Source organism: Abramis brama (genome assembly GCF_963993115.1).
Source record: "Abramis brama genome assembly, chromosome: 4".
NCBI lineage: Eukaryota > Metazoa > Chordata > Actinopteri > Cypriniformes > Leuciscidae > Abramis > Abramis brama.
Genome location: NC_139966.1, coordinates 1,588,723 through 1,604,472, shown reverse-complemented (window position 1 = coordinate 1,604,472; position 15,750 = coordinate 1,588,723). Strand labels below are relative to the sequence as shown.

Below are 15,750 nucleotides of genomic sequence, written 5' to 3'. Positions count from 1 at the left end.
ATTTTTATAATATGTGGAAGCTTGTAACCTGTAGGCTCCTCACTGTGCATAATGTATCAAGCCACAATGTCTCTGTCACGGAACTGCTCCGAGACTTGAAAGTTAGATCCAAATGCAGCTTTATTTAAGGGCAATCCAGGGTGGAGCAGGCTCAGGCTGTGCAGGCAACCAGGGCGGAGCAGGCTCAGGCTGTGCAGGCGACCAGGGCGGAGCAGGCTCAGGCTGTGCAGGCGACCAAGGCGGAGCAGGCTGTGCAGGCGACCAGGGTGGAGCAGGCTCAGGCTGTGCAGGCGACCAGGGCGGAGCAGGCAGTGCAGGCGACCAGGGAGGAGCAGGCAGTGCAGGCGACCAGGGAGGAGACGACCCTTCAGGCGGCCAGGGAGGAGACAACCCTTCAGGAGGCCAGGGCGGAGACGACCCTTCAGGCGGCCAGGGCGGAGACGACCCTTCAGCCGGCCAGGGAGGAGACGACCCTTCAGCCGGCCAGGGAGGAGACGACCCTTCAGGCGGCCAGGGCGGAGACGACCCTTCAGGCGGCCAGGGAGGAGACGACCCTTCAGGCGGCCAGGGAGGAGACGACCCTTCAGGAGGCCAGGGCGGAGATGACCCTTCAGCCGGCCAGGGAGGAGACGACCCTTCAGCCGGCCAGGGAGGAGACGACCCTTCAGGAGGCCAGGGCGGAGACGACCCTTCAGGCGACCATGGCACAGGAACAGACACCGGCTCAGGCACAGGAACAGACAGACTCCGACTCAGGGACAGGAACAGACAGACTCCGACTCAGGGACAGGAACAGACTCCGGCTCAGGGACAGGAACAGACACATGCTCAGGAACAGGAACAGACACATGCTTAGGCACATAAACAGACACAAGCTCAGGCACAGGAACAGACACATGCTCAGGCACAGGAACAGACACATGCTCAGGCACAGGAACAGACACATGCTCAGGCACAGGAACAGACACATGCTCAGGCATAGGAACAGACACATCGGCGGCCATCTCTGCTGAGGGCTCAGGTTCAGGCGTGTCGGCGGCCATCTCTGCTGAGGGCTCAGGCAATGTGGCGGCGGCCATCTTGTCCGGAGACACTGGCTCGGCAGCGGCCATCTTGTCCGGAGACACTGGCTCGGGGGCGGCCATTTTGTCCGGAGACACTGGCTCGGAGGTGGCCATCTTGTCCGGAGACACTGGCTCGGGGGTGGCCATCTTGTCCTGAGACACTGGCTCGGGGGCGGCCATCTTGTCCGGAGACACTGGCTTGGGGGCAGCCATCTTGTCCGGAGACACTGGCTCGGCAGCTGTGGCGTGAGCAGACTCAGACTTGGCAGGCGTGACGTGAAGAGACTCAGAAATGGTAAACGTGACAAGAAGAGTCTCTGGATCGGCAAACGTGACGTGAAGCATCTCTGGATCGGTAGAAGTGACGTGAAGCATCTTTGGATCGGCGGACGTGACGTGAAGCGTCTCTGGATCGGCGGTAGTGACGTGGACAGTCTCTGGATCGGTGGACGTGACGTGAACAGTCTCTGGATCGGCGGACGTGACGTGAAGCATCTCTGGATCGGTAGAAGTGACGTGAAGCATCTTTGGATCGGCGGACATGACGTGAAGCGTCTCTGGATCGGTGGTAGTGATGTGGACAGTCTCTGGATCGGCGGACGTGACGTGAACAGTCTCTGGATCTGTGGACGTGACGTGAACAGTCTCTGAATCATTACCGCTGACACCTCTGAAGGTTCTGCAGCAGATGCCGCCACCTCTGGAGGTTCTACAGTGGTAGCATCAAGAGACAGGTAGAATTCATTAACAGGACAGGTGCAGTGCTCATCTACGGTTCCTTTGACTGTGACATGACAGGCTGAGAGGATATTGCTGGGCGCTACCACCATACAAGGGGCTGAGGCGAGCACCACCGCTTCAAGAGGTTCTGCAGCACATGCTGCCACCTCTGGTGAACCTGCAGCGGTTGCCATCGCCTGGGGCACTACTGAGGTGGTGTACGCGGCCCAAACGCAACAAAGCGATCCCCATTAAGGGAAGAAACTTGTTGAGACATTGGCTCAGAAATGTAGTCTGTGAGTGAACAAGATAGTCTGGTGTGGAGTGCCCTCTGGTGGCTCTCAAGGGCTCTCAAGTTATAGTCTCACTTTTTTATTGATTTTTATTTAAAAATATTTATTTCTCTGCTGTGGAAGGACTTAGCCTACTTCTTTTTTTTACAGATAATTTCTCCAGCCTTTGAAAAAATCCTCTCACAAGGGACACTTGTTGCTGGCATGCAAAGATATTTTTTAGCAAGGACATACAAAGAATTATATTTCAAACAATGCATACCATACATGGGTGTTTTGAATCACGCTTCGGATCAGTGTTTCGAAACATCTGCGCTTCGGGATCTCGAAAAGCTTCGGAACGTAAGTTTCGCGTCAGCCATCCCTACTCTGGGTTCGGGCCCAATATCAGAGCTCGGAGCCCTCTCTCCGGACAGCACGCCAAATATGCATACCATTTGTTCTAACTTATTTGTAAGTGTGAACTCGTGAATGTGATATTTAATGTTGATGAATGAATGTTTCTGCTTCTTTTTCACCTGTGTTTTGATCAGGAGATATGTAATATGCCCCCTACCGTAAAACAGTGAAAACACGAAAAGCCGAAAATTTCTGTCAATGGCGGGGAAAGAGTTAATACTGAAGAAATCCATTTTAAAATAAAGATGCAAGCAGCAATATGGGGTCAAGCAAGCACTGAAGCCATAGCAAGCACATGGCATGGCAAAGAAACTGGTCAGAAGAAATACAGAATTAAACTTTTGACCTTCAGGTCAGTATAATTATATCATATAAAATGCTTAATTTGCAAAAAGCAACTTACAATAGAGTCTCTTACATCAATCACCAGAGCGAGAAAGACTTCATCTGCTATATCCAGTCCAGGCTCTTAGGATTTATGTCAGGCCAATGGCGTACATTCTCCCAGTTATTTACAAGTGTGGATATATGCAGGTTGGGGTGATGAACATTAAGATTGGGGCATAAGGTTGGGGCATGCCGAATGGTAGGGGTGTGGGCAAGGGTCTTTATTATTGGTTGTGAAAGCTGTCGGCCAAGGTGTGCAGCAGGGTTAGTTTCTGTTGTAGCAATTGACCTGTCGGCACACTTCCTTTCTGCACACCCATTGCTCCAACCTGCAACTACCCCTGTCTTGTTTTCTGGTCTGCTTTAGTAACACAGTCACCAAGCAGTGCCTTTCCCATTGGATTATAGATGCTATCGCTCTGTCCTATGAGGCTCTCGTAATGGCTTTGCCTCTGGAAATCCACAAGGAGTGTAGCATCTTCTAAAGCTCTATCTAGGGGTGAGCCCTTACATGAGGTTTGTGCTGCAGCCGGCTGGCCCTCTCTGCACACATTCCTCAGGAATTACAGTCTGGACATGGGTTCAAACCCAGGGTCACAGGTCCTTCAGGGTTTCCAAAGTCATGTCTGCATTCAACAATTTTCTGTGGCAGTATTACACAGCCTTGTTGGGCAGGCAATCTTCCTCAGTGTGGCAGCATTGGTAATGACATTTCCATAGTGCCAATGCCATGACAGCGTTGAGTTCCCTTCGAAAGGGAACGCCTCAGGTTATGCTTGTAACCTGGTTCCCTGAAAGGGGAACGGGAGGCTGTCATGGCGTTGACACTACGGGAATGTCATTACCAACTCCTCTTAGGGAACTGGGTTGCATACGTAACCTGAGACAATTTTTCCTTCAAATGATATTGAATCTGTCCAGTGATATTTTTGATAGCACATTCACATTTTGTAACAACATTTCAATCTTACCTGAATGTTTTTTGTTTCCTTCGTCGGCTAAGAAATGAAGTCCTCTGGTGTCTCTATTTAAAATCTGAAGTTCATCAGGTTTGGGTTGTAAAACTTCCTATTTTTGAAGGAATGGTTCATAAAATCATTTTCTAAAAAAAAAAATACTTAAAAAAACACTTCCACAAAGATTTTTTTATCCTTAATCTCATAGTAAACAAGCTCCATCGCACACCTGCAGGTAATAGGTGCGTAGGATAATAAGACCAGGTGGATCGTTTCAATAGACAAGCAATTCCCGCACACTATCGTAACTTGCAAAGAAGTAATATTTATTCACACAATCCTTAATCTCATGAAATTCATCTGGTTACACTTGCACATTTTGTCTGAGGGAGTGCACTTACCTGTGCATTCACCGCAGCTAAGGTCGCCAACCATAGATATGTACAGTAGATGCAGCTCGGCTGCTTCAGGTACGTCAAAAGTGCCGCCATCTTGGAATCGTCAACAAGCAGACCTGTTTGAATGTCAATGTGAAGGAGATGCCTGTCACGACCTTGTCTTGTCTAGTTTCATTGTCATATTCTGCTTAGTTTTCCCTGTCACCATTTGTTCTCGTTCTTTGTTTGTTGTTTCTTAAGTATTCCTTTCTAATTAATTATAGTTATAGGCAGCCTGCATTTTTCTTATAAAATAAAGGTAAAATTATTATTATTATTTTAATTACTATATTATATTTATTCTTAAATACTGTATGTTTATAATAATGAAATGGTGTTATTACTACATTTATAATTCTTTTTTATGTTTTTTTAATCATAATTATTATTATTAGTCACATTGATCTATAAGAACCATTTTTTGGGGGCCAAATTGTGCAACCCTAAAAGTAGGCACAACAAAACTGGTGTTCTTTATCATTTTTTGTGAATGTTAAATTGCAATTTGCACCACAATTTAGCCAGATTTCCCCCTAAATTGTGCAGCCCTAGTTGCTCCTGATATAAGCTTGTTCACAGTTGTTTTGTTGTTGTTTTTTACAGGGACCAGATGCCACTGATGAGTCCTGCTGACTCAAACTTTCACACAAGTCTCTTTAAACTGTTTTCTCTGATCAAGTCAAGTTAACCTTTATTTTTATAAAAAAAAATATTTTTTTTTTAAAAAGAAACAGAAGTTGATGCTTTACAGATCAAGCTAGAATTAAAAAACACATTTAAATACAATCATACATTCTATCTCCTTAAAAAACCCATTTCATGACCTATTCAAAAGCCAAAGAAAACATATGTTTTTAAAGAAGACTTAAAAATGGCTAGTGATAAAGATGACCTCACATGGAAAGGAAGACTATTCCATAATTTCTGACCTTTCACCAAAAAGGCACGGTCACCCTTAGATTTATAACAGAAACGAGGAACTGTCAATAGCAATTGGTCAGAAGACCTGAGTGCTTTAGTTGGAGAGTCTGGGCATACACTGAGGAGGAATAAGATTCTATGTCATCTTGTATTATCCTCGCAGCATGTCGATTATGCGGTGATGCGCTATGAATTTATTGAATGGCAATATGCATGGATGAAATTATTACATGGCAAATGAATTATAATAGCCTATCAATTGTATAATAAAAGTAGGCCTTCCATAATAATAATAATACAATAATACAAATAATAATTTAATATATAAATTAGAAATGCTAAATCCTCTTGATATTGAAAGCTGATGCTTGTTTTGACAATATCTCTGGATACACAATATCATGGTCTATCGGTGCAACCCGGCATAGGGGTTTATTGCACATATTTCACACGTTAAGGGCCCTATTTTAACGATCTGAAACGCAAGTGTCAAAGCGCAAGTAACTTTGTGGGCGGGTCTTGGCGCTGTTGCTATTTTCCCGGCGGGAGAAATGACTCTTGCCCCAGGCGCAAATCTAAAATGGGTTGGTCTGAAGTAGCTTCATTATTCATAGGTGTGGCTTGGGCGTAACGTGAAATAAACCAATCAGAGCGTCATCTCACATTCCCTTTAAGAGCAGACGCGTTTGTTCTAAAGCGGATTCCTATTGTAACGGCGGATTTGCCAGGCGCGCGCCAGGAGCGGTTCACAGCCAAGGAGACCGGCGTTCTCGTCAGGGACGTTGGGGATGGAGAAACACACCCAAATTAACTTCGGTTAAAAAGGCGTATGATAATTTGGGTAAATGTGTAAGCTAGATGTATGCTTTTATAATAAATTGTCTGTCTATCTATCTATCTATCTATCTATCTATCTATCTATCGTATTAATGTATGATTTGCAAAAATGAAAACTGCTGCTTCTGTGTAGATGAGAGAATCAAAGTGCATTCGCGTTGTGCACACGCTACATTGATTATGGCCAAGCATGCGCCCTTAAAGGGTAACTAAACCCCTGCTCAGAGCCTGACTCCACCCACTGGCAATATTTGAAAAATGCTAGAAAAGTGGGCAGACCCCAGCGGAGATAGAGGGGCGTGCTGCATGAGACCCGCAGTGACGGATTAATTGACAGCTGCTGTCAGACACTCTAAAATGGAGAGTGACTCACTCACAGGGTCTCAAGACGACGTAAAGTACATGCCTCTGATGAGTTTTATCGAGTGGATGTCAATAGCGTGCGGTCTCTATACTATAACGTTAGGCTTATTCATATTTTGCCGCTATGTGGAAAAAAAAAACAGCAAAATGCGCTGGCGCGTTTGTCGACCCCAGAGGATTAACTTTAGCCTAACCATATATTGTCATTAAAATATATATGATCACTCACATCGAGACGCCGCGGCGGTGGTAGAGTCCATGCAGGAGGAGCAGCGTTTGGCACTGCGTCGCTTTTCAGCGCGAGATGTGTGAAGAAGCCCATTTCCACCTCTATTGCGTTGGAGAAGCAATCCCTCGTAAAATGCAAGTTTCACACTCACGGTCTTCCAGGCCAAGTGCATGCAACCACTGGCGTCTAATTTCCAAATCTGCTGGAAAGCTATGCAGTCCAGCAGTTCTGTTGCAACCAGCAACACTTCACGTTCACCTATAACTGCTACCCTCCTGCCCACTGTACTGATAAATCTACGCTAGCTCATACCAAAAGGGTGTGGTGAGCTCCTACCAAGGGCGTGGTGAGCTGGAACCTGCTTACGTAGCGTTGTACCGCTTACGTCACGCAGTACCGCAAACATCCAATAGGAAAATTCAACTGCAGTAGCCACCGTTCAACCTGAAGAGGGCAGCACTCAGACGTTTTTACACCATATATTGTAAAATTAAAACACTTTATACCCAAATGTCAAAAAAGTTACTCGAATCAATGAACAGCACTAATAAAGCCCCATTCTTACAGATCATTAACTAAAAAAAGTTGGTTTAGGGTTTAGTTAGCCTTTAAAATAGCATATGAATAACATGCGCAACGCGCCACTGAATTTAAACAATTTTTTCCTGGTTAGTAGCGCAATTGTTTTCTAAACCTGCAAAATAGCATGAAGGAACGTTTGCGCCGGAACACGCCTCCTCTTTGCGCTGAACCGCCCCGGGGAGCGCAAGTGTATTTCTTAGTTAACCGACGTGCTTCTGTGGAGGGAAAAGCGCGCTTTGCGCGGGTGCAAAATAGGAATGATACATGCGTCGGTGTACAAAGTCAATTGCGCTGGGTGCAAGATAGGGCCCATAGTGTGAGCAGTCAAGTCACAGCTCGATGATCGGACCGTACAGTATGAGCGCATAAAACGTGAGCTTTGGCTTTACACCGCATGAGATCTACTCAGTCTGAGTAGGTAACCTGGCTGAAATCGCACAGTGTATGCCTGCCTTAAGGGTGTAAAAGGTCACTAATATATTTGGGTGCGAGACCAAATAGTGCCTTGTAAACAAAAGTTAAAGGGAGGGGGGCTGACAGCCTGGGTGCAGCATTTTGGACGAGTTATAGACAGGACAATGCAGTTTGGGGCAGACGACTATACAATGAGTTGCAATTGTCTAACCTAAATGAAATAAATGAGTGGATCACAATTACCAAGTCAGAAAGGGAAAGGAAAGTTTTTATTTTAGCAATTGATCTCAGATGGTAAAAACTACTCTTTACAACAACACTGATCTGCTTATTGAAAAGTAGAGATGAGTCAAAAATCAACGTTAACGAGTTGATTCAAATCAACGTCGTTAAAATCAACGAGTTCAACAATGTTCTACACGGGCCTAACTGGACAGCTAGGCCAGGTAAATGGGACAAGGAGGAACCAAAGATCAAGACTTCAGTTTTGCTCTCATTTAATTGCTCTCAATTAGACAGCCAATGTTTGATATCTTTAAAACAATTTAAGGCTTTTTCAGATGAGCAATTTTTGTCTATACTCACTGGGAAATAAAACTGGGAATCATCGGCATAATAGTGATAAGATATGATGTACTTCTGAAAGATAAAGCTCAGGGGAAGCATATACAATGAAAATAACAGGGGTCCCAAATTGACCCCTGAGGGACACCACATAGTAGCTGAGCCGATGCAGAAGAAAAGTTGCCCAAATTCACAGAGAATGTCCTTTCTTTTAGATAGGATGAAAACCACTGGAGGGTTGTTCCCTGCATGCACACCATATATTATAAACTATTTAAAAGACTATCATCGTCAATCGTATCGAAATGAGCACTGATATCTAACAAAACTAGGACAACCGGCGAACCTGAGGTTATGGAGAGTAGAATATAATTTGTGACCTTCAATAATGCAGATTCAGTGCTGTGCAACACATCTGAAACCAGACTGAAAGGTATCCAAAATGTTAAATGTATTTAGATAAGAGTAGAGCTGGGAATAAACAACTCTCTCCAAAATCTTTGACATGAGAGGCAGTTTGGAGATCGGTCTGTAGTTGTCATGTATTGCCGGATCCAGAAAAGGTTTTTTTAACAAGGGATGTAAGATTGCATGTTTAAAACTGCTTGGAACAAGTCCACTTGCTAATGAGCTGTTAATTATAGCTGTCACATTTGCACTGAAAGTCATAAAAAATTCTGGTTTGACGTGTAGAAAGAGAATCCAGCTTATAGCTGGAACACTAGTTCTGATGTAACTTGTTCAAAATTAGTCAGAGATAGTGGAGTAATTTGTGGTTGATCAAATGGAGCAAGAATAATTCCACATTTAATTTGCTCAGTTTTGTGAGTAAAGGAGTATAGAAACGTTTCACTGTTCCCTTTTAGTCGCTCACGTTCGACGTAGACTCTGTGTTATAAATATGTTAGACCTGTCACTTCTGCCACTAAAGATTGCTTTATTAATAATATTCCTAATCAGTTTCATCATCTCAGCGTCCCGGATAGCTTAGAAGAACTCGATATTGCGTCAGAAACTTTTAACTCTCTCTTTTCCAGCACTTTAGACACAGTTGCTCCGTTGCGCTTAAAGAAGATTAAAGAAAATAGTCCAACTCCGTGGTACAACGAGCACACTCGGGCCCTTAAGAGAGCAGCCAGAAAAATGACAACATGACAACATGTATGTTAGACCCTATACCGACTAAGCTACTGAAAGAGATGCTCCCAGAGGTCATAGATCCTCTTCTTAAATATCATTAATTCATCTTTGTCACTAGGATATGTACTGAAAAATTTTAAGCTGGCTATGATTAAACCGCTTGTTAAAAAAATGCAACTTGATTCCACAGAATTAGTCAATTACAGGCCGATCTCGAATCTACCTTTTCTGTCAAAGATATTAGAAAAGGCAGTATCTTCACAACTGTGTGCCTTTCTTGAAAGAAATGATATCTGCGAGGATTTCCAGTCCGGATTTAGACCGTACCATAGTACCGAAACAGCTCTCGTTAGAGTCACAAGTGATTTGCTCTTATCATCCGATCGTGGTTGTATCTCTCTATTAGTGTTACTCGATCTTAGTGCTGCATTTGATACTATCGATCACAACATTCTTTTAAATAGACTAGAAAACTATGTTGGCATTAGTGGAATTGCACTAGCATGGTTTAAATCATACTTATCTGACCGTTATCAGTTTGTAGCAGTAAATGAAGAGATGTCTCATCAATCACAAGTTCAGTATGGCGTACCACAAGGCTCAGTACTAGGACCGCTGCTGTTCACTCTGTACATGCTACCATTAGGAGATATCATTAGGAAGCATGAAATAAGTTTTCACTGTTATGTTGATGATACTCAGCTCTATATTTCTTCACGCTCTGACAAAACTTACCAATTCACAAAACTAACGGAATGCATAGCTGATATAAAAATCTGGATGACTAGCAATTTCCTACTTCTAAATTCTGAAAAAACAGAGTTTCTAATTATTGGACAAAAAACTTCCTCACGTAATAATCTAGAATACTGTCTAACACTCGATGGCTGCTCTGTTAAGTCTTCGTCGTCGGTTAGGAACCTGGGTGTGCTCTTTGATACCAATCTTTCATTTGAAAGTCACGTGTCTAGTATCTGTAAAACCGCATTTTTCCATCTTAAAAATATATCTAAATTACGTCATATGCTCTCATTGACAAATGCGGAACAATTAGTTCATGCGTTCATGACCTCAAGGCTAGATTATTGTAATGCTCTACTGGGTGGATGCCCTGCACGCTTAATAAACAAACTACAGCTGGTTCAAAACGCAGCAGCTCGAGTTCTTACCAGAACCAGGAAGTATGACCATATTAGCCCAGTTCTGTCAAAACTGCATTGGCTCCCTATTAAACTTCGTATAAATTTTTAAATATTGCTGATTACTTACAAAGCACTAAATGGTTTAGCTCTGCAGTACTTGAGCGAGCTCTTAACGCTTTATAGTCCTTCACGTCTATTGCGTCTATCACGACTAATCTCAAAAATACGGCCACTTAATAATACCTAGATTCACAAGTTCACATGTTAATGAAATCTGATGTAATATTATAATGCATATTTGGCTTTACATTTTAAGAGCCAGACAAGTAGTTTATTGAGGGTTGATTTGTAAAGAAGGACTACACGCCTGCGCACATTTATATTCAAACACCATACCTTTGGGCTGAACGCGTAGTGTACATGTGCGCGACATCTGCGTTTCTGCGGGTTTGCGTTTTTGAGTTTTGCGCAGAGATATACATTTGCACCTTCAAACCTATTTCAGGGAGTGCATTCTCAAGACACCAGGCACTGTTTTGTGCGGATGGGTGGCCGGAGCGCGTTTAGGATTTTCCTGTTAGAATGGTGTCGTGTTAGCGGCCCCTAAGTTAATAACTAATGATCGCAACGGAAGTGAATCAGTCAATCAAAACTAACTAGATGGACAGTATCTGTAACATGCCAGAAGCCCTAGTCTCTAGAAGGCTTTCGACTGTGTTGAGTGGGACTATTTATTTTATACATTAAAAAAAAATTGGGTTTGGTGATAAATTAAATTTGTGTCCTGGGTAAAACTCTTCTATTCTTCCCCTTTGGCGTTGGTAAAAACAAATGTTATTAGTTCTGAATATCTTTCTCTTCACCGTGGGACAAGACAGGGTTGCCCCCTGTCCCCACTTTTGTTTGCTATAGCTATAGAACCTCTTGCAATCTCTTTTCATACCAATTGCAATATCACTGGCATCCATAGAGTAGGAAAAGAACAGAAAATTGTCCTCTATGCTGATGACGTAGTGTTACAGTATATATCTCCGATCCAGTCACTAAATCGAGTGATTTCAGATTTTATTTGGAACGGAGGCCCAGTAAGAATTCAGAATTTATTCCTTCAGCAACCCAAAAGATTAGGTGGATTCACACTTCCTTATTTCTTATTTTATTACTGGGCAGCAAACATTCATAGCATTTTATATTGGAGTCAGTCACATTATGGTCTGTGTCATTGAGTTCCGTCATAGGTTGAAATAGAGTGCGACTCTTGTATCTGAGTTTCTTTACATGCTTTGGTATGTTCTTCTATTCCCATTATTCTTCAAACCCTTTAGTTCTGCACAGCCAAAAAAATTGGCAACTATTTAGAAAACACTTTGGCTTTCAGAAAATGCCGGGTCTGTCTCCTAAGGAATGGTCAAAGGCCCTTTGTCGTGTACATACCACCTCCATTTGCACTCGTCACTCACTAATGCAGTTTAAGCTGTTACACAGAATATACTGGACAAAAGCTAAACTGTATAAAATAAACCCGGATCTCGATCCTACTTGTGACCGATGTCGACAAGCACCGGCTACTCTCTATCATACTTTTTGGCTTTGCCCAGCATTGACCTCTTCTGTCTTCAAGTCAATTTCTGACGTTTTTATTTTAGATGTTGAACTGTGCCCTTTAGTGGCACTATTGGGTCTTAATCCCGCAAAGGTGTCCTCATCATCTTTACAGTCAAACGCTCTAGCTTTTTGCTTAATAATTGCCAAAAGGCTTATATTGATGAACTAGAAAAATAATTTTCCACCCAGCTACTTTCATTGGATGCACGACCTGTTGCAGTTTATTCAAATAGAAAAAAATAGATTTACAATGATTGGCAGAACAGAACAATTTCACATTATTTGGCAACCTTTTCTTTTGCACTTTAAAAAATTATAATTTTCCTATAAATAACCCGTTACGTAACCACTCCTCTGTATTTGACCCTTGCTGTTTTTTGTCCTCTCTCTCGTCCCTGTTTGATTAAGAAACAGAGTACATGAAAAGTGAAATAAATTGTATTTGGTTTCCTTGACAGCTGGCAGTGATTGTTTAAAAAAGGTGCAAAGTTTGTTCTTTTTTTGTTTGTTTTTTTCTCAGTAATATTTACAGTTTTTTCATATACAAAACCCTGGTCCTCACCTACAAAGCCGTCCACCATCTGGCCCCCTCATACCCCACTGACCTCCTTTCCCCCTACCAACCCTCACGGTCCCTCAGATCCATCTCAGCCAGTCTCCTCTGAATCCGCAAGTCCAACCTCCGCAGTTTTGGGGACAGAGCCTTCTCCAGGGCAGCTCCCAGGCTCTGGAACTCCCTCCCCCTAGAGATCCGCACCTCTGAGTCCCTCACCATCTTTCAGTCCCGCCTCAAGACCCATCTCTTCACCTCTGCCTACCAATAGCCCCATATCCCCTACATTTTCATCTCTGTCTGCATCATTTTTTTTTTTATTGTCTACCTGCCCTGTAAAGCGACTTTGAGTTCGTGAAAAGCGCTATATAAATTCAATTTATTATTATTATCACGCTCTGTTGTTATGTATCATCATCACTGTCCCGCGTTCTCATAGGTTTACTTTACGCTCTGTTGTTATGGATCGTCATCACTGTCCCGCGTTCTCATTGGTTTATGCTCTGTTGTTATGGATCGTCATCACTGTCCCGCGTTCTCATTGGTTTGCGCTCTGTTGTTATGTATCATCATCACTGTCCCGCGTTCTCATTGGTTTACACTCTGTTGTTATGTATCATCATCACTGTCCTGCGTTCTCATTGGTTTACACTCTGTTGTTATGGATCGTCATCACTGTCCCGCGTTCTCATTGGTTTACGCTCTGTTGTTATGTATCATCATCACTGTCCCGCGTTCTCATTGGTTTATGCTCTGTTGTTATGGATCGTCATCACTGTCCTGCGTCCTCATTGGTTTACTTTACGCTCTGTTGTTATGGATCGTCATCACTGTCCCGCGTTCTCATTGGTTTACGCTCTGTTGTTATGGATCGTCATCACTGTCCCGCGTTCTCATTGGTTTGCGCTCTGTTGTTATGTATCATCATCACTGTCCTGCGTTCTCATTGGTTTACACTCTGTTGTTATGTATCATCATCACTGTCCTGCGTTCTCATTGGTTTACACTCTGTTGTTATGGATCGTCATCACTGTCCCGCGTTCTCATTGGTTTACGCTCTGTTGTTATGTATCATCATCACTGTCCCGCGTTCTCATTGGTTTACGCTCTGTTGTTATGGAAAACTTATAAACTGTTAAAGACAGGCCAACTGTAAGCAGACCTGTAACTATACAAGGCTGTTAATCATAGTCTATGTGTTTGTAAAGTCATCAATTTGCATTATATATATATATATTATAGGGATGCACCAATAACCACTTTTTCCAGAACAAATCTGATACAGATACTTTAATTTTTGGTACTCACCAATACCAAATACCGATACTGATACCAATAACGGTATTTTCACTGCATTTGTCATTTTTAAATGTATTGGGTAGAGAAACCAAAAGAATGTAAATCATATTAGTTGAATTAATTTGTTCAGCAAATATATATTTCCTGCTTCCATGCTTAATTAAGCCTGCTAAAATGCATAGTATGAGTTTCTGTTACTGTCACTGTGTGTATTTGATCTATCATTTAACAGCACAGCACATATTCAGAGCTGCTTCAGCAGGGCTCAGGCTTGGATTGGGTCAGCGGTTCAAATGTTCAGAGGCCAGTGAAATATCACAAAATGATCTATTACAATTTTGATACTACAGCAAAACTACAAGCCTAATTAATGTCAATTTAAAACATTATAAAAGACAAGTAAATAGTCAGTAATAAAATATGAACAAATAATAAGTTAACATTTTCTAAAGGTTCCACAACAAATTCACTAAGCAACCATACTTTAAAATCCCTGATAATAACACCACATTTTGCACAAACCAAGTCAAAACCCATATCTATAGGAAACATATATATTATTTTTTTTCCATGATACCACAATTGTTTGATTAACATTAATGAGACAGACATACTATATATTATGACCTACTTTACCGCATGGATGTAATATAATGTTACAAATCACGTTTTTCCCCAACAGTTAACCAAATGTTTATTTAAGACATAACAGATAATGTTTGCGTTATGCTGCACTAAAACAGTATTTTGCATGGATTATTAAAACAAAGGAAAGGTATACCTCTAAGAGAACCTCAAATTTTTCCTGTAGCTCGTAATTGACATTCTGACTCATTCTGCTAGCACGGGACACACACACACACAAGGGGGGGTCATTGCCCCAGTGGTCATTGCCCCTTTGTCCTTGAAATGCTTTCTGGCAGTATACAATCATTTTGAGTGAGGTACGGAGTAGAATTGATTAAAATGTTAGTTTCTGAAAATTATATCCAGATCCAATCAGTGAAGTCACACATTCAAACGCATTCATTACGCTCTGTCCCAAACGGCACACTTCTGCCGGATTCACAGACAAGGCTTGAGGGTTAAAATGCATGTTTAAACTGTTTTAACTGAAAGCATATCTTTTCTAAGGCAGGTTTATAAAAACTACTTTAAGGTCCTAGTTTAACTAAGGCCTAATCCTGACTTAATCTAAACCCTGTCTGTGAAACCAGGCCTATATGTGCTAAGCATAAGTGAACACACCCATGCTAAAGTTGACTAAAAAGAGGAATAAAAAAATCATCTTTTGGAAATTTAACTTAATGCCTTAATTGAAAAAATTAGGAAAACTCCAACCTTTAAGGACACCAGTTTTCTTTGTGAATGAATAATGTATTGTTAATAAATAAATGTTCTTCCTAAAATACAGAGTGCATAAGTCTGGACACCCCTATGTGAAATCCCCATAGAGCCAGGCAGATTTTTATTTTTAAAGGCCAGTTACTTCATGGATCCATGCGTCCTGATCAAGTTCCCTTGGCCTCTGGAATTAAAATAGCCCCACATCATCACATAGCCTTCACCATACCTAGAGATTGGCATGGTTTTATTTTAATTAGCCTAATAGCTAGTTTGATTGAGAGATGATCTTATGGAAATTACCCCATGCCCCATGTTTGTATTATTAAACAGAATGAATATTTTGAAAGTGAACTCTGAAAGGTGAATATGGATTATTGAGTTTTTAATAATGAAAATGTGTGTGAAATGTTTTGAATTGAAATATTCACAGCTTAAATATACAACCATGTTGAATTTCAGCCCATAAAAATAATACAATGCATTACAATGCAAGTGTCA

General features: G+C 42.1%; 1 protein-coding gene across 1 annotated transcript in view; it reads right to left on the bottom strand.

Annotated features, from left to right (window-relative positions):
* LOC311081542 (neoverrucotoxin subunit beta-like) overlaps positions 1-14,743 on the bottom strand; it is a 29,722-nt gene extending 14,979 nt beyond the window's left edge. The window contains exons 1-3 of the mRNA XM_084112088.1: positions 14,687-14,743; positions 4,221-4,333; positions 3,835-3,931 (exon numbers count right to left, since the gene is read on the bottom strand). Coding sequence (XP_083968214.1) covers positions 3,835-3,931; positions 4,221-4,310 — 187 coding nt within the window. The 5' untranslated portion in view covers positions 4,311-4,333; positions 14,687-14,743. The remainder of the gene's footprint in view (positions 1-3,834; positions 3,932-4,220; positions 4,334-14,686) is intronic.
* Positions 14,744-15,750: the final 1,007 nt, after the last annotated feature.